The sequence below is a fragment of the Xenopus laevis genome, chromosome 8L (assembly GCF_017654675.1).
Source record: "Xenopus laevis strain J_2021 chromosome 8L, Xenopus_laevis_v10.1, whole genome shotgun sequence".
Lineage (NCBI taxonomy): Eukaryota > Metazoa > Chordata > Amphibia > Anura > Pipidae > Xenopus > Xenopus laevis.
This window is the reverse complement of record NC_054385.1, coordinates 40,364,763-40,385,230: the sequence shown is the minus strand read 5'-3', so window position 1 is coordinate 40,385,230 and position 20,468 is coordinate 40,364,763. Positions and strand designations below refer to the sequence as shown.

The following is a 20,468-nucleotide window of genomic DNA, read 5'->3' as shown; positions in this document are numbered from 1 at the left end:
CAGAGACATGTTGTGCATACTGCTACTGAAAAATCCCTTACCCTTTAAACAACACAGGGATTGTTTGTCCATATATTGCAATATATTTAAGCTGGCCAACTACGTCAAAGTCATCCCATATCTGGCCAGTCCTACACTTAATTTTCATCTGATTCATTAAGAATTCTATTGCTTCATTATACATTTTACAAAGGGACTAAGTAATGGTTTTAAAAATATAAAAGTTAAACAATATTTTTTCTTTCTTTTATAGCACAATACCTGGATGCAGTAAGAGGTAAGTTCTCAAAGATGATTAATATAAGATAACATAAGTAATAATGTCAAGAAGATACAGGTTGTACAAAACATGTTCTTAAAGGGGAACAATCACAAAAATTCATGTTTAATATAAGCTTCACCATACTGAAATAAGAAACTTTCTAAATACAATCAATTAAAAATGATTTATGGTTTCTGAAAAAATCAAGTTTATCTTCACTATTCCTCTCGTAGCAACTTTTTATCTTCATTCTGTCTTCTTGCAGGAGGTATGTCCGAGATATTCATTAACAGTTAGATCCAAGATATGCCTTTCCTAGCTGATGTATTTAGAGCTCACTCAAATAACTGATTCCAGTACAAACAAAATCTAACAAATCCTGCATGTAGAGAGACAGGATTTTAATGAAGTGAGCTTTAATACATCTTCTAGGCAAAAGGAGCCCCCCCCCCCTAAAAGTTATATTGGATTTAACTGATGCCCAACTCCTGCATGAAGAGAGAATGAAGAGAGGCAGATGCTGAGAGGGGGAAAGTGAAGAGTAACTTGAATATTTACGAAACAGAATTTGTATTTATTATATTTAGAAACCTTCTTATTTCGGCATGAGGACATATATTACATTTTCATTTTTGCAATATAGTTCCCCTGTGTTACATAACTTAACAAACATGGTAATGGCTCAGTAGTTTCTAAATAGAATCGGCATTTATGGGAAAGATAAAAAGGTGCACTACTTACCTAGACACAGTGAGCACAGGTGCTGTGACCATGTTTATCCTCCCACAATGCTCGATTTTCCCAGCATTTATGCGTCATTGCAGGTGCAATGTGGGCATTGACCTGGACACAACTGGACGTGCACTTATTTGAAAATTGGGCCTGTTAAATATTTTACAGTCCAGAGTTCAATGTGTAAATGACATCTGCCCCTGATTCTTTAGGCGCAAGTGTGCTGCAGGGTTTGCACAGTGTCATGCTTAGACACAGCAGCGCTCAATTCTGAATGGAAGACAGGATTAACTGATTGACACTGAGCACAATTGTTCAGAACTGCACAGAGTGCATTTGGACTCAAGAACCCTTAGCGTTGTTTTAGACAAAACTCAGGGAAAAGTGCAAGTTGTCCACTGCAGATGTAAATGAGCCCTAAGGTATCTGTTGTCGGGTTACTTAACTTTGACTTTTAGAACAAAAATTCTAACTCCACTGCTCTATTCCCCTTGAGCAGACAGTGCCTACAGGCCAGCTAGGGTTAACAGTGTTAGACTGTTAGTGCTAGAAAATGCACACACAAGGGACATCATGGATAGATCCAATTAAATATTAATATAATAATCTAATCTATAATCTAACCATTTATTAAGCATTTGCTTTTCTCTCCACCACAAACATATACTAACAAGGAAGTTGTGGGTCCATTAATAGAGCGAAAAGTATTAAGAAGGCCTTTGAATGTTCCATTTACTCAGACAGCCATATTATACAAAAATGTGTAAAAAATAAGTAGGGTTTGGGCAGTATTGCCACAAGTTTGAAGTGGATATTGTTGGGATCCACCACCAGTTCCTTAAAGCAGCCTTCTGAAAGACTGATGTGTTAAACTATGGTTTGATAAAATGACTACAAGAAGCTACTCGGATGAGAGGCTAAACGTTTTCAAGGGAAAAAAACTGTTAGGGGCAGATTTATCAAATTTGAGTTTTTCAAGGGTACTTTTCAGTCAAAACTCAAATTTTTGGGTAAAAAAAAATCCCCTTGAATTTTACAGATTTTTTTTAAAAAAAAAAAAAAATTATTATACCCCAAAGCTGTAAATAGCACGAATTTGAAAAAAAACCAGCTAAAACCTATAGAGGTCATATAGAGGTCAATGGCAGAAGTCCCTTGAACCATTTGACAATGCTAGTAGCATTCATGATGTTCAGGTTTTTTTTGGTGGGTTTTGAGGAAAACTCAATTAATGTATTTGGGTTTTTCACCCTGAATTCACTGATCCGAGTTTTTTTAACATTCAAGTTTTTCCTTAAATTAGAAAACAGGTGAGTTTCAGGTTATGGGTTGGATATTGTTATGGGTTACTGTTTCCAGGATCTAGCTTAATACCAGAAAAGATCCTTCTAGGATTTGAAATATTGGAAAAGTAGAAAACATTTTATTAAACCAATTTTCAGGTCCCCTGAGAAAAAAATCTGAAATAGTGCACAGTATCTAGTAGAATTAAGTCAAAGGCAAATGGACATTTAGGGGATTATTTATCATATTGTCGAGTTTGTAAGCGTTGTGAGGTTTTTTTATACCTCGAATAAACTCACCTGTTTTCTAATTTAAGGAAAAACTTGAATGTTAAAAAACTCGGATCAGTGAATTCAGGGTGAAAAACCCGAATACATTAATTCATTGAGTTTTCCTCAAAACCCACCAAAAAAAACCTGAACATCATGAATGCTACTAGCATCGTCAAATGGTTCAAGGGACTTCTGCCATTGACCTCTATATGACTTCGATAGGTTTTAGCTGGTGTATTTATCGAATTCATGCTATTTACAGCTTTGGGGTATAATAAATTTCGAAAAATGTTCGGTTTTTTTTTTTTTTTAAATCTGTAAAATTCAAGGGGTTTTTTTACCCAAAAATTTGAGTTTTGACTGAAAAGTACCATTGAAAAACTCAAATTTGATAAATCTGCCCCTAATAGTTTTTTTCCCTTGAAAACGTTTAGCCACTCATCCGAGTAGCTTCTTCAGTTTAACTGAAGTGGAAGGGAATTACCCGGCATTTAAAACCTTGAGGGTAGTAAAGTCACAGCTATCCAATCACAATGGTTCCATTAAACTTCAGTAATGTGTTGGCTGAAACTCACAGATGTGTGAAAGTTCATGACTGGAAGTGTGAATTTTTGTGAAGCTGCCGGGGTAAAGATGTCAAAGCACTATTGTAGGTTGATGACAAGTGGTGTCACAGGCCCCCATCTCTGTTCAGGGATGGTTTTTGCACTTTGGCATAAATTTCACTCCTCTTTTAAACCATCTGTCCTCTTTATCCAAAATGTGCATATTGTTGACCTCAAAGGAGTGTCCCTTTTCCTTGAGATGTAGATATACTGCTAGTCCTGAGGAGTTAGCCCTTCTATTTTGGGCCTTTCTCTTACAAAGCGGTTGTTTTGTCTCCCCAATGTATAGAGCACTCTTCACTACAATGTACATTGAAAAATGAACACCTGTCTCAATGACAATCATGGTACCATTTTGACTGGCTTTCACTTTCACACATCTGTGAGTTTCAGCCAACATATTACTGAAGTTCAATTGAACCATTGTGATTGGATATTTGTGACTTGAATAATGGGGAATTCACTCAGATGAGGGGTGAAATGCTTTCAAGAAAAAAAAAACTTCCAGTTGCCTTTGCCCTAATTCTATTAGATACTGTATATCATGACCTGGATAAATGAGAATATGCATAGACAAGATAAAGTGCACTATAACTTTGCAACTTAATAGAGATGTTATGATATCTTTAGCTAAGACTAATATACAAAGGCGGTGTACTTCAATACAAAGTCATGAAGGCATAAATCCAAAGAAGAGGTCCTACAAAGAAAACAGTTTCAATTGGCATAGAGGCGATTTTATTTACCTTTGACCATCTGTGATAAAAAAAAAAGCATGATCTTCCCCAGGCTGTCTGACCATGGATGGTCAAGGGTAAATAAATCTGCCCCAAGTCTACTGATTTGATGGGTCATTGATAGGCCAATTTGATTCAGTCAAAACCATTATCATTGTCCATATTCTGTAGGCATATAATACCATCCAAAAGAAGTTTGTTGTGAGATTGTTGTTGCATTTTCTTGTCTTTCCTGTTCCGATCTGAGACACAGGCTCATTTCTGATATGGAATCAATCTAAATTTCCGATCATAACAATTCATTTACAATAAATCTGATCCAATCAAGTTGTTATTTTCATGACTAAATCCCAAAAATGTAATGGAAAGATCCTTCGATCCTTTGATATTTATTGAATCTTTCTAATGTGTTTTCCCTCAGTCCTGCAATGTCTTGTGTGACTATTTCAGAGTTGCTTTATTGAAAATATACTTTCATCTTCTCCTTAGATGGCTGTCCAGGACTTTGCTATGGAAATGGCAGATGTACCCTGGATCAGAACGGCTGGCACTGCTTGTGCAAAGTTGGCTGGAGTGGACCTGGATGCAATATCATCATGGAGATGCTGTGCGCTGATAACTTGGATAATGATGAAGGTAGGCTACGCAGCAGTGGCATCTTTTTCATCCAGAATTGGATTGTTCCACTAAGATAATGTAGCAGTCCCTGGTGGGCAGTATAGTTTGTACTGACATGCTGATGTACCCAATTACTCACCAGCCAGCAAGCTGCAGCGGATGCATATTTATGTCGCAATTTAATGTTTGACTATTCACTCCCTCCTGCATGTGCTACAAATAAGAAATGAGTTTTCACATGCAGGTACACTACTGACTGCTGTTCTGTTCTTACATGTCACTGAAATCAATGTTCATGAATAATGAACTGATACGTAGCAGAGTGATCAGAATGATAACAGGATTAATGCTGCTTTCAAACGAGACAGCAGAAGACCTTAAAGCACAGAGCTTTTGATGGTTATTTTTTGTTAAGCTCAGTGCTATGAATTCGGAAATCCCTTTAATATATGCAAGGCCCTCTTTAATATGCAGATTGTTCAGCATTCGTGTTCATTCGGTAATAGTGGCAGTGAGATGGATATTACTGAAAAGCCCTGCGATTTTCTTAGCCATCTGAGAGATGCAGATCTCCTTTGTGCCACTTACCTTCTTGTCAGTAATAGAAAAATTAAAATGGCAGCACCAAGCACCGAGAACTAGAAGAAAACTGTGTTAACTGCACTCTGGAGACTCTTGATCTAAGAAAGCTTTACTATGGGGGACATTTATTAATGTTGGAATTAGGATTCCTGGCAATATCCTTGTATTTTCCTAGCAGCCTGGATTTTTGTCACATTTACTAACCTTTTCCTGACATTCTGGAATTCCGTTAACAATGTTGCTCATTGATCAGAGCATTCCCTTCTTTGTCCCCACCATCGGAAAGTGTTCTACAGCTTTGTGAGTGTGGATTTCATTCCTCCCTATGGCTGGACACTTGCAAGGCTGTGCAGACTTCCATCGGGTACAGTTTTAGTAAAATATTTTCCTTGTTATTTTGATAGATAATGCCAGGAAAGATTGTTAAAGCAGAAAATAGCCACTTTTCCCAATGGTAACCATTATTATCACTCAAAAAGATTTTTTAGAACAATACTTGGTAAATTGGCCCCATTTGCTTGGAGCTGAAATTCATTAGGTAAGGTGTCCACCACACGTGTGTCATTATGGTACAAATATATAGCCAGTAGTTTTTCCAGCCAGATACTTAGTTCAACTTTATGGATACTGATGTTCTCAAAGTATATCCCTTATAGGTCAATGCCATTGTATATGTGCCCATGCCTCTTCTTATAAATAAACTTGATATAATGTGAGCTTGGGAAAAAACAAAAGAATTAGTTGCCATGCTGTTTAGGATCAGCCTCTGTAATCCTCTTTAAGGGTCAATATAGCCCCTTTTCAACAGTGCAATTAATAGGGTTTATACTGAACACACATATGCCTATTGTTTTAATCATGATAAATCTATGTTTTTTTTATTTCTTGTGCTAAACTGGACGAATAAGGAAACTGAAGCTACTCCATGTTTGGTCCTTGCGAGGTCGATAATTAGAATTCCAGTGCACAGATAATCCTCCTGCATAATAGACTCCATATTATCTGTCAAAATAGTCATAACAAAGGTGTTAAGGGAAGATTTTTTACTGCCAATCTAATTATCTATCACGCAAGGACCTAACATGGATTAGCTTCCATTTCCCTGATTGGCCTTGATTGGATTAAGGAAATCCTTAGATGCTTCATGATTAATACGATAGGCAAAACCAATGTTCAGCACAAGCCCTGTGCACTGAACTCGCGTTGAGCAAGGGGTCTACTGTCCTTTTAAATGTTTTTTTTCTTAAAGTAGTAAGTATTACAGTAATGTTTAAAATAACTGATTCCAAACATATATATGGCTCACCCCCAAAAATAAGGGGTCCCCAGAAAAACAAAGTTAAGACACGCTGATATAATGTTATATTACAGGACTGATGAGAGGTTTTTCCCAGGTAAGGAGGTGTACCTGTTGGAAATGTTAAGAAAATTATTTACTTAAATACAGACTTTTTTCTTTAGAATTTAAACATCTCTATTACCAGGTAAAAATATTGTCTTGAACTGTTAAAATTATCTTTCAAGATGTGCTAAATGAATAAACACCTCTTTATGTTTTATTATTCAGTGTGTTATCGGGTAGCAACAAAGTGTTTTTTTTTTGTTCCCATGTTACATCCTTTTAGCACTTCATTGTTATTCAGTTCAGTTACATTTCGATCTATTGTGTGTTTAACAGCTTTACTTTCTTCCTGTATAAATATGGTCCAGTAGGCACAGTCCTTATATTCAGAAGCAGCTTGTATCCTACAGACAACTTTAAGCAAGGAGCACTAGCAGTTTTTAAAAACTTCAAATGTACTGTATGCTTATACGTCATAAAAAAATCTAAATTTTAACATTTTTACCATGATTTCAGATTCTTTTTTTTTCCAATGCATGCTTCACTCAGTGGCAAGATGCAGGATTTATTCATATTTATAAGTTGTAGGTTAGGTTACAAATACAGTATATGCATAGGAATAAAGAATTCCATCTATGGAAAAAATGGAATAACTTGGTCCCTTTAAAATGTTTGGAAAATTTTTTAAACTGTATTTCATCGTAATTTACTCTTTTGCACAGCTGCCAATGTTAAAATAATTTGTGCAAACTATGTTATGAAATGAAGCATCATATTTGCAGCTGATTTAAGGGCTCATTTACCACTAATGAGGTTAAATGGAATGTGCAAAAAACTGCACTACTTTGTACACTTTCCATTTTGCTCCAGCTGCGTTTTTGTGTTGCACCCTAAGCTGTAACTCATAGCTTGCCTAGAGTGGAGCCATGCTGAATTCTGATACAGGACAACAATTCTATTGGATTTGAATACCAAGGGGCACATTTACTTAGCTCGAGTGAAGGATTAGAAGGAAAAAAACTTCGAATTTCGAATGTTTTTTTTGTCTACTTCGACCATTGAATTGGCTACTTCGACCTTCGACTACAACTTCGAATCGATCAATTCAAACTAAAAATCGTTCAACTATTCGACCATTCGATAGTCGAAGTACTGTCTCTTTAAAAAAAACTTCGACCACCTACTTCGCCACCTAAAACCTACCGAGGTACAATGTTAGCCTACGGGGAAGGTCCCATAAGCTTTCTAAGTTTTTTTTTATCGAATGAAAATCGTTCGATCGAACGATTTTTCCTACGATCGTTCGAACGAATGAATTGGAGTAAATCCTTCAGCTTCGATATTCAAAGTCAAAGGATTTTACTTTGACAATCGAATATCGAGGGTTAATTAACTCTCGATATTCGACCCTAAGTAAATGTGCCCCCTAATAATTTCCATTCAACTGCAACTAATTGTATCAAATTATTAAATAGGATTAACTCAATTGTCTAGGTGAGGTTTTCATATTAACTGATTACAGATCTTCACTTTGGAACCAACCATCATCATTTCAGAGGCAGATTCAGGTTCACAAGAAAAAAAGGATGTTGTCTGTCAGTACGTGCAAGTCTCTTATTTTTAGTTTGTACAATATCAGTTTGGAGCAGAAGTGAATGGAAAGTGTGGTTTGGGAATGATATCAGGCACTAAGAATAGAGGGTAATATCAAATGGACTGTGGTCTTTTACTGCAGAGAACAGTCTAACTAGAAGTATTATGCTATGAGCTATTTGTTCTACCTTTGTTCTGAGGGTCCAACAATATAAAAACAACGTTTTGCTTTCTGTTCCAATAATATCTCTGTTTTTTGCATACACATAATTCTCAGGCACGTTCTGTGTTGACTGTTCAGTATTAATGAATTATTTATAGAAATAATGGGACATAATTATATATGAGAAATCAGTGTCGAATATATGCCCCAACTAACACATAATGACACTCCTCGCTTTTTCACATTTTTACGCATCTAAAAAACCCTTAACCTGATGATATTCATATATTTTTGTATTATTTTTTTTAATTACAGATGGCCTGACAGACTGTGTGGATCCTGACTGTTGCCAACAAGTCAATTGCTTCTCCAGTCCCCTCTGTCAAGGTTCACCTGACCCTCTTGATCTTATTCAGCAAAGTCAGCCTCCATTCTCTCAACATCCCCCAAGACTCTTTTATGATCGTATTAAATTTCTTATTGGCAAGGATAGTACCCATGTGTTGCCTGGGGAAATCACTTTTGACAGCAGGTATGTATTGTTTTCTTACTTAGTCTGCCTTCCAAGCCCAGAAAACATGTTTGTACTAATAAAATACAGTTGTGGTGCAGCATAATTTATGTTTCATGTCCAGATCAGGTCACTTGTGGCTGGCTTATTCCAGTGGTGTTTCACAAACAACAGATTCATACAGTATTTACAGAATGTATATAAGCCAATGAGTTATTCTGCTTTAAGGCAGGAGGTGAAATGTTTCCTCTTTCAGAGGACCTATAGAAGTCCAACAAAAGGTCAATGGTAATATCAAAACATACTTATCATTATCAGCTGCCTTCAACATTAATCGACAGCTGAGCCCTTTTCATTTTGAAATTTTTAACCCCACAGGCCAAAGGATCCCTGGATGGGGATGAACATCATGTCAAGTCATGTCTTCTGACATATTTATATTAGCCTGTGAAGCCAATTGAAGCATAGTAATATAAATCTCTGAAATTAACTTGGGTTGAACAAAAAGTCTATCAGATCCAACCCTTCCAAACAAACCCCAGTGCACATATATATCTATACACTAACATAAATAGCTTTCATTTATATTGTTTCTATGGTTTTATATGGCAAAAAAAATTCAAAAGCTTGTCATATAAGCTCAAACTTTCATTTTTGTTACTATCAATTATGTTAGGAACATTACATATTCTGGTTCTAAACTCAAATTATTTTCAGAGCTTTTGCAGCATAACAGACTTAAGTTATGCTTGGGTTACTGTATATCCACAGCTGTAGCAGTTCTGAATATTGATCATTTTATTATCACCGCTATCTTATACAACATATTTGTATGCCATGCTATACACACAAACACACATAAATATATACATGTCTAGTGAGAGAGAGAGATTGCCCATAAAAAAGGTATTTACACATATGATTACAGGAATAAAAATGGAATATGCAATATGAGAATCCACTCACGGCTTCATTCACATACACTAATGTTTCAGATACATTCACTGACCCTTTCTCTGTATTATGGACCTTTTTACATTCCATTGTACTGATCTATAGCTCTCTGGTGCCTTGTGTTTGAAGCAAATAATTAGTCAAAGATCACGTCAACTTCTAAACTGAGCATCACTTACATCTTCACCATCATATGGCTGTAGGCTCTGTACCACTGGGAGGTCTGGGCTATTACATGGTTCACTCATTTTTACAGTGCACTGTTCCCATTTAAGAGGAATCCATCAAGAAAGATTTAATATGTGTGGGTGACAATACAGTAGTTAAACTGCCTCTACTTCCCCTGCGGTCAGGCAATTAATAAAATATTCGTTTTTTTGAATCATTCCTCTTGGCAATGTGATGCACGCTCAAGCAGGTCACCACTGTCGCCTCCACTGTTCCCACAATTAGATATGCTTGGGTTCTGCAGGCTGTAATGACATCAGATTAATAGAAAGAAATGGATGCTAAGCAAGGTGATCTTAAGGAGTTGCTGGAAGCAGTGCCAATATAGGATTCTAATAAGAAGGAATCTAGTAGCTGGAGGTTAGTTACACCATGCTGAGAGCAGGAGTAGAGTAGTAGGCATTGGAATGGTTAGACAACGAAAGGCAGATAGGTAGAAGGGGACAGGGACAAATTACATTAAGAAGTCAAAGGAAAATTATAAAATTAAATGAAAAAATAATGTATATATCTTGTATATAAAGGGCCAATACACTAAAAAATACTGGTGATTTAACCTGTTATTAATGACTGCACAACTGAGTGTTTTTGGGCCAAAATCCAATCCATTTGTACAAGGACCGGCTGATGCAATAAAAGTCACTTGCAATGGGAATTGTCAGTATCGGACGTTATCGTAATTTTAGCCACCAAGTAAGGCAGAGAAGAAGCACTGTGCAGGAATGCAACACCATCATAATATAATAATAAATAAGCAAATTCATATCAAGAGTCTTTTCTGCTTCATCTCATCACAAATGAATAATAAAGTATGATAACATTTCTATATTAATGTTGTTAAGGTGAAATATAAAGTAGCCCTGTATGGACGTTGTATCATGAACTTGCATATTGTACATGAAGATAGGATTTAATTCATGCATAAAAATATATTAATGTTTAATATATTAAAATATAATATTATGTGATGTTGACCACACTAGCACTGACTTGCCCATGTATGGGTCTAAAAAATCCCATTTCCCTATCTATCTACAGTATTAGGGATGCACCGAATCCAAGATTCGGGCAAGATTCTGCATTTTTAAGACGGATTCAGATTAGGCCAAATTCAAGTGCCTGCCCAAACCGAATCCAAATCTAAAAAATCACATGACTTCTTGTCACACAAACAAGGAAATATAATTTTTTTTTAACCGCATGTTGCACCTCCTTCTTTCCATATTTTACATATGCAAATTAGGTTTCAGATTCAGTTTATTCGGCCAAATCTTTCACTAAGGATTCAGCCAAATCCTGAAATAGTCCTGAAGATCCGAATTATGGAAAGATCTGTTATCCAGAAAACCCCAGGTCCCAAGCATTAAGGATAACAGGTCCCATACCTTTATATATATTATAATCTGTTTGAAGGCAAAACATCAACACAGTATAGCCCACCACATCAGTGTCTACATCAGACAGATCGAAAATGTAGAGAAATGTAAATATGTGCATATTCTGCATATGATGGTCTCAGGTGCACCACCCATAGAAGGAATATGACCAAAATAAACTACAAGTATGGGACCTGTTAGACAACTACAAGAGGTCCTCTGCACTCAACCCATTATCAATATATTTAAGACAGAGACATTTTGTGCATACTGCTACTGAAAAATGCCTTACCCTTTAAACAAAACAGGGATTGTTTGTCCATATATTGCAATATATTTAAGATGGCCAACTACGTCAAAGTCATCCCATATCTGGTCAATCCTACACTCAAATTGCATCTGATTCATTAAGACTTCTATTGCTTCATTATACAGTTTACAATTGGGACCTGTTATCCAGAATGGCCAGGATCTGGGGTTTTCCAGATAACAGAAATTTCCATAATTTGCTCCTCATACCTTAAGTCTACTAGAACATCATGTAAAAATTAAATAAACTAGGGATGCTTCCAATCCAGGATTTGGTTCGGGATTCGCCAAGTTCCGGCCTTTTTCAGCAGGATTTGGATTTGGTCAAATCCAAGTGCCTGGCTGAACCAAATCTGAATCCAAAAAATCAAGTGACTTTTTATCACACAAACAAGGAAATAAAATTTTTTTAATCACATGCTGAATGTGTGCTTCTCTTTCCTCCTTCTCTCCCTAATTTATATATGCAAATTAGAGTTTTGATTTGGTTCGGTATCAAATTTTTGGATCAAGTTCAAGGTACTTGAAAATTTTAATTATTTAGATAAAATGGTGTCTATGGGACATGGTCTTTCCATTATTCAGAGCTTTCTGATCTGGAAAATGGATCCCATACCTGTTCTTTAGAAATGTGCCATTGCGTGTTACTTGCAAGAATGGTAGTCATAGGTACGCTGCATTGCAAGGAAGATCCCTTTGGCCATTCCAAACTATTTACTACATATTATGGGTCTGTGTAACTCATGTGCATGCCATGCTAGCAGTCAGCACATTAAGATCCAATAATCAACTGAAAATAGCTGCCAATAGGTTTAACCTTCACATTTTGTATAAGGTCAGTAATGAAATAGCAGAAATAACATTTTTCAGTCTCGTAACCTATAGCAACCAGCTAAAAGCTTGATTTCAAACAGGCTGATAAATGCTACCTGATGATTGGTTGCTATGGTTTACTGTTTTTCACCTGCTTCTGCATTTTCCATCAAAGTGTTTTAATAATTTTATGTGCATAAACTAAAATCTTGTATAGAACATCATAGGGTTGCTACCCGGGCCGGTGTTTTACTGGCCTTACTGTTAAAACACCTGCCAAGGCCGGGGCCGGTATTACAGATTTACCAGCAATGTAGTTGCCGGTCAATTTGTAATACCCTTAAAAAAAAAAGCCCTTGGCTCACATCCCAATTCGCTCAGAACTTATCTTTTTTCAGCCTTCTGGTCATAGTGCATTGCTGCTCCGACCCTTTTTGCGTCACAGCAAGTGGCTCTGCCCCTTTTGCATCACTGACCGCCCCCTTTTGTACCCGCCCCCCACCGGTTGGTAACATTTTTCAAAAAAGGTGGCAACCCTACAATGTCATGATGCATGATGTCAATCCTATAGGTATATTCATTTTAACAAAATTAATACAGAAATTGTTTATACCAGAGAGAGATAAAGCAGGAGCTATTCTATGAAGAAGCCACAGCACCTATATATATACATATATATATATATATACATATATATATATATATATATATATATATATATATATATATATATATATATATATATATATATATATATATATATATATATATTTGACCCCTGATCTTCAAGTCCTACACAGCCCTAAGTCTCTACCATTTCCCGGTGAATATAGTTCCGTGAATCTAAGTGGCTATTGCTTATATAAATGTCATAACTCCTTGCATTGCTGTCTATAGTGTCCGGCTTGTTTCAATGCACAACAGTGAGTTGAAAATAATATTAGTCTAATGATCCAAAGTAAGAAGTCATTAAACAAGTGCAGAAAACTGTTTCTATGAATCACTTATAACCAGGCGGACAAATTGATGTATTTAAATGAAATGTGCTGTATATAAATGAACGCAATTGTCAACCATTCTACATAGAAAATTGATCAATAGTGGGGAAAATCCTGTTGATAGCATAAAAATAATAATATTTACAGTGCAGTAGATGGAAGAAATCCTAATGCAGATTAAATGCATCTCCCAGCTCCTAGAAGTGTCATAATTCTAGCTTTGGATGTAAAATATGAGTTCTAAAGGAAAGTCCATGTTCAGAAGATATGAATGATGGAGAATAAAATAAATGCATCAAGGGGCTCCAAGATAATGCTAAGAATAATGATGGCTGTGATGGATTTATCACAGGAACTCAGGTTTTGTACTAAGTGAGGAATATTAAATAGTGAAATGAAATTCAGGGTAAAAGCACAGAAGAAGGGCATTCGATAATGGATGGCTTCTTTTTATCTGTCTGGGGTACGTCTTCTAGGTTAAAAGGTCAGCGTGTATTTTCACATCCATGGTGCTATATTTTACATGACACGAGAATAATAAATAGGAACGTGCACAGAGAAATCCATCTGAAAACCTTTCAAGATGATTATTCCCTCTTTCCCCGGTGGTCTTTTAGATTATGAAATGTCAGAATGAGTAAAAAATCTAATTTGATACATTTTTTTAAAAAAAGAACAATGCCCTAGCTTACATGAAACAGGTCTAGCTCTAGTGATCCACACACTGGGAAAATCATAAAACTCCATTTGGGAAAAAATTAACGGTGTAGAGAGATGTTTTCTTTTCATATCTTTCACATAATGGAATAATCATCACCTAATAGTGTGACATTTCAAATAGGTCTTTTCTCCCTTGAGAGGTGAAATAATTGATGGCAGTCATGGCAACCAAATACAGTACATACTGTAGTAAGCGCACCTTATGTGAGCATTTTTAACTTATATGGCAAATAGTAATTTTATGGTATTGACCCTCAGAATTTTTGTTTTATGGTATACTCCTTGAATTCACTTAGAGATGTACATGTGGAGTTGAGACGCTAATTTTGTTTTTCTAGGGCACCAGCCACCATATATTTTTATGGAGTGGTGGGTGATTTCCCTGTCCCCTGTTTAGATTGGGCCATAGTTCAAACCAAACTGGTAGGGGAACAAGGAAGCCATCCCTTCAGTATTCCTTACAGGAACATTTTAGTGCTACAAAGCTTGCCAGGACAAAGCACTGTCTCTAAATGCACTAACTGTACCTCCATATATAATAAAAAGCAGTAAATCAAAATTGACACAGTTGAACTTGCACTGTGAAGCAGATGCTATGGGCTGTTTGCTGTCATTTCCAGTGTCTGGCATGAGAGTGATGTATATGTCATATATTTTTGGTGCATTGGATGCACTGCAGCAATTAATGCAGGTTAGTGTGGGAACCCTGAAACTATCGTATGGTTTGGAGGTGGTGGGAGCTGTATAGTTCCCTTGCATCAGGAAGCACAAATGCTGGGTATATGCACAGGAAAAAATTCAACTCGCACCTGACCGGTAACCACCCACTCTCAGCCAGCACCTGACCCCGCGAGCACCTCCATTTATAGACCTGTGCCAACCTGTACATTTCTCATGTCACAAAAGGGGGCATGGTGGGGCAGGCTTTCACATATAAATGGAGGCTGCTGAAGCCAAAAGCTGACAGAGTAAGGTCGTGGGCGGGAGAACGGAAAAAGAGCTCAACCCAAACTCGGCCATGACCTGAAGAATGTGTGTGGCAGTTGACCCAAACCCGAGTGACCTACGGGTCCCACAGGTAAACCTGCAGTTGTCACAGGTGTTGGGCTGGCCCGCTTATCACTATTATGGATGATAAGTTCACAGGAGTGTCCTAGCTCTAAATGCTTACTTTTTTTAACCCATTAATAAGAACTGGTGTTACAGTGTCCCTTAGGTTTAAGACACTATACACATGTGAAGGTGAAGAGAAATTGGGCTATTCCATTTTTTTTAATAGGATGTAGATATCAAATTTGCAGTTAGTCTTTTTTATTCTTTGTTGTTTCTTTTGGTTCTGCAACTCTATGGTGTGGAGTTGTAATGGCTGATCTGATCTACTCATGCAACCTGGCGACAGTTTGAAAGTCAGAATTGAAGATGAGTCAGTCATTGACCCCCTGACAACCCCAGAGCATTTTTTAATTACTAGTTCAGACTAGAAATAAACGGAATTGGAATGCAAATAATGAAGAAAAAAAAACTACAAAATAAATAGCCATTAAAGTTGCTTAGAATTGTGCATCTGTAACATAATAAACATAAATAAACATCCAGCTTCATCCAGACATGACTAAAATATAAGTGGGGGAAGTTAGACTAGGGTTGTTGGGATGGAAAGCGTGACAATTCGGCAATTGGTTCTCACCTGTCATTTGCAACTGTCACTTACTGGGGCTCATTTATAAGCACTGGGCAAATTTGTACCTAACCCATAGCAACCAATCAGTATAGGACAGTGCCAACTTCAATGAACTTAAATCTTAAAATTGGTTGCCATGCGTAACTGCCCAGGTGCAAATTTGCCCAGTGTATATAAATGAGCCCCACTGAGTACTGCAGCCTACCACCAAACACGTGCTTTTAAAATGAGGTATTGCTTGAGTTTATTTGAAGTTCTGTCCAGCTACAGAAACTTTGATGTATATGTGAATGTTACAAACTGTTCCATCCTATAGGATCAGCTTGTACTTTCACAATAGTTTCCATTTAAATATTTTCTCAAAAGTTCTTGCTGACAATCGGAAACTGAGAAAAGCCAGCAATGCATTAGAGGTGTCTGAAGTGATAAAATATTTTGCTGCTGTGAGAGGCCTAACTTGCCGGTAATACAGAATTACAGAAAACTCTAATAATCATCAGGCTTTTGCTGAGGTCTGCACTTCTCGTGCTGGCAAAAAGAAAAAAATCCCTACATTTCTCATAGCGTCATTGGTTATTTAAAATGAAATAGAATATAGCTTTGGAAATCATTATCATCTGAGCTAATTACATTGTATAAAATATACATAACTGGATAGCTCTTTATATTTAAAGCAAAGTGAATGTGATTTCCATGGCAGAGTGATATTATTAACATTATTGAAAGTATACAGCTACATATACAGACTGTTATTTCGGCACCAGCAGTTCCATTTATCACTTAAAACACTGAAGATAAAACATTGAGATTTGCAATGACATCACTTCGGAATTGTATCTCAAAAACTGCATTTTAATCAAATAGAGCTCTGCCATAATGCAGTACAATAAGTTTAAAAGGGATCTCAACATTGTTTCTCTACCGCCCTTTACTCAAGTTTTTCTGGACTGCAAGCTCTAACATATTCCAATATTATCAAGGGTTACAGCAACTGTATTCCTTAAGCAGGGTCACTATAGTCCCATTAGTTTATTAAGTAATTGATATCATCAAGCTTAACCCGTTTCCACTGGGGATCTGTAAAAGTCACAAGTATAATAAAACTGGTTGATCCAGATGAATGTCAAGTATTTAAAATGAGGTTGGTCATTCTGCAAATACAGACAGCCGGTTAGAAGACAATAGGCATTTATTAAAGGAACAGTAATACCAAAAAATGAAAGTGTCTTAAAGGAATGACAATACAATGTAATGTTGCCCTGCACTTGTAAAACTGGTGTACTTGCTTCAGAAACACAACTATAGTTTATATAAACAAACTGCTGTGTAGCCATGGGGGCAGCCATTCAAGAACAGGATACACTAGCTAGCAGATACGTTCTGAAGAATCCAATTGTACTACCACAGTGCGTATTACTTATCTATAATGTATCCTGTACATTTTCAGCTTTGAATGGCTGCCCCCATGGCTACACAGCAGCTTGTTTATATAAACTATAGTTTTGTTTCTGAAGCAAACACAGCAATTTTACCAGTGCAGCACAACAGAACATTTTAGTTTCATTACTTTAAAAGACTTACATTTTTTGGTGTTACTGTTCCTTTAATCCCATGGGTGTGAGTGTTCTGTGAAACACTTGTGTTCTTGGATTTGTGCAGTCTGCACTTTGTACTTTGATCTGAATTCAGTGTAATGAGCCAAGCACAGTTCTATTGGAGGTTTACTTAATGCCTACCCTAGGCAGAGGGTACGTACATACATATTCCAAGACAATTTGCAGTTAGTCTTTGTTTTAAACTGTTTCTTTTGGGTCTGCCATTAGTTGCATCTGATTTACTAATGTAACCAGGCAACAGTTTGAAAGTCAGAATAGAAGATGTGTCAGTGACCCACTGAAAACCACAGAGCTTTTTAGTTACTAGTTCAAACCAGAAATATGCAGGGCTGGAATGGCAATAATTAAAAAATCATGCAAAATAAATAGGCATTAAAAATTTGTCTGCACGTTGTACTTTGCCTGCCATAAGCAGGGGGTACATGCTGGGCCTTGCTGCATCTTGCATCTGTTGCGACTTTCTCATAAATGATTCCTGTTTACGGCTTGGAGACTGCCATCCTGAATACAGAACTGCTGAATGCAAGTGGCACTGTATTCATGGGAGGAGTGCAAATAAATGTGCTTGTACCCCTTTTATTGTTTTGTACCATGCCGTTCCTTTGTAAATGAAGTATAATTTCTGTTCTATAAGGGTTATAATTCTACCACTAGAGAGGAAAAAACTGTGTATGCAGGATTTACTTTCAAGTTGTTTTTTTTTGGATACAAACAATAGCCTTGTCCCTTGGGCGCTTCTGCACATCTCTGCAGTGCATTTCTGAAATGCTGTGTGATGCATTATCCTCTACCTCCTTCTTTCCTGTATTGGTATGTGAAAATACACAGCACAAAATGCCAGTGTTCACCGACCCTTGTCATTTGAGTTTATGTCAGTAATGACCTCTGGCAAATGCTGGTCTAGCAAAGGCAATCACATACAGTGTTTGAATGCAATATATTTCTGATAATGTATCTGAATATAAATATTTGAGGTTAGCCCTGACTGGTTGTATTGATACCCAGACCCCTACTGCTAAGACAAGGGTAGTGAGAGATGCTGAATATAATGCATTTGAGACTGCAAGAACACATAATCAACTGAGAGCTGGATATAAAGCTTTTCATGCCTTGAAATTCATAGACTTCTTTGATTGCACTGATCCTGCTGGATAATTAGTTCGTTAATCCTGTCCTCGTGAGATTTGCCCTTACAAGCTCCAATTCGTGAAATCTGTTAGAATGGCCTTGATTTATTTTTTTCACTGAAAGGTAACTAGAATTTGGAAAAAAAAAACAAGGAAGCATTCATTTACCTATTGAGTAGACTTTTCTCGCTCCCCAGGGCTCACCATTATCTCTAACTAAATCCGCCTTACAAGAAGATTACACATTGGGGATGGATGTTTAAATCTAATCTGATTATTCTTTTTTTGGGTGCCACCTTGAACTTCTTATCTTCATTGGGCAATTATTGCTGTTGGAGATCTATTGAACGAACAGTATGTGCTGTTTGAAGTTTCCTTTTCTCATACTCTGACAGAAACCTCTATTATAACATGTATAAAAGTAGGCACCCATATTTTTGGTTGAAAAAGGTTTAGAACTGATTATATATTTAGTGCATAATGCAGTATATAAGATGTGCATATTTATCTCTCTCTCACAGTTAAAAATAGTAATGAAAAAAGGGCTCATTTCTCAACACAAATGTAGAGTACAAATTGCATTTTCAGATTCAACCCGTCATGTTTTTTATCCAGAATGCAGCATATTTTCCCAGACTTCCAGTGTAACTGCAGACGCAAGGGGTAATTGTGCCTGGCTCCATTGCCGTTGCGTTTTGATGCAAATTGGACACATTTGCGCTCATAATTATCTAAATTGGGATGGCATCATATACAGTGCTTGGGATCAAAATGACATTTGAGCAGTGGATACCTTCGAGGTAGCAGTACATCCAGTTTTCGCATAGATCAAGGTTGCTTGTGTATGATTCATCCAAATATACAGGATGGGTGCAATGACTCATGGGGCACATGTTAGTTTCAAAGATAAAGGTGCCATTTTGTAGCGCTCTCTCCAGCAGCCATGCCTGACAACAGTCTGACAAGTGACAACAGTTGGATATTGCCAGGCATAGAGGTTATAAAGCATATCCTACCTTTTATTATCCTGTAACACCTGCTCCCATGGAATCCTTTTTCACATCTCTGACTTACTCTCTATTTTTCTTGCTGCATGTGTCCTCCTAATACATCGTCTATGTCAACTTTTTCATTCAGTTCCGTTTAGGGCTCCAAGCATTTTTGCAGCTAGAAAGACACATCTTCTTAGCTTCCCCAGATACTTTTGACTGTCATTCCTTATTTCTGTGTCTCTGCTTTCCCCTGTGTGGTACATTTTTCTTTCCCTTTTGCCTTTCTTTGATGGCCTCCCATGAACATTCTACATGTCTCCCAAACTTAAAAAGTATTACTCATAAAGTAATTCTGAGGTGGCCAATATAATTTATTCCCTCCCGCGGCTCATTAGTGTCACAGTCGAACAGATTTTATAGATCTCTGCACAGGGAACAATGCCTGGTGCCGTTGCTGAGAGCTATAGCAGATCAAATCAAACAAATTGTGTGTATGGAAACACAATAGACTTAAATGTCTTTTGCAGAAATAATTCTTAATTTTAATCATTTTCAGTCGTGCCTGCGTCATCCGGGGACAGGCGGTAGCTGTGGATGGAACACCACTTGTGGGAGTCAACGTCAGCTTTTTACATCACAGTGACTATGGGCACACGATTAGTCGCCAGGATGGAAGGTAATGAATCCATTTCTATGAACTCATTCCTACAAGCTGTATTTGGTGTCTGGGGAATCAGAATGTGAGGTTCATCTCATTTTATTAGCATTAGGGTAGACCTACTTGGTAGTATTTACATGATGAGGCAGCAAGGCAGGATAAGACGCCATCTCGATTGAGGTTCTGCTGCAATCATTAGATGAAAAAAAACAATAGATTTCCATTTTAGATAAGATTTTAATGATTGTGGCATTGGCAAAAGAGATCCAACAAGACTATTTTGCAGGATATTCCA

The 20,468-nt window shown here is 37.0% G+C and overlaps 1 protein-coding gene across 2 annotated transcripts in view; it reads left to right on the top strand.

The window, feature by feature from the left end:
* Positions 1-20,468, top strand: part of LOC108698386 (teneurin-1) — a 405,073-nt gene that overhangs the window by 296,800 nt on the left and 87,805 nt on the right. For both annotated transcript variants that reach the window (XM_041572726.1, XM_041572725.1), the window contains 4 exons: positions 254-277; positions 4,382-4,528; positions 8,506-8,722; positions 20,072-20,191. In XM_041572726.1, coding sequence (XP_041428660.1) covers positions 254-277; positions 4,382-4,528; positions 8,506-8,722; positions 20,072-20,191 — 508 coding nt within the window. The remainder of the gene's footprint in view (positions 1-253; positions 278-4,381; positions 4,529-8,505; positions 8,723-20,071; positions 20,192-20,468) is intronic.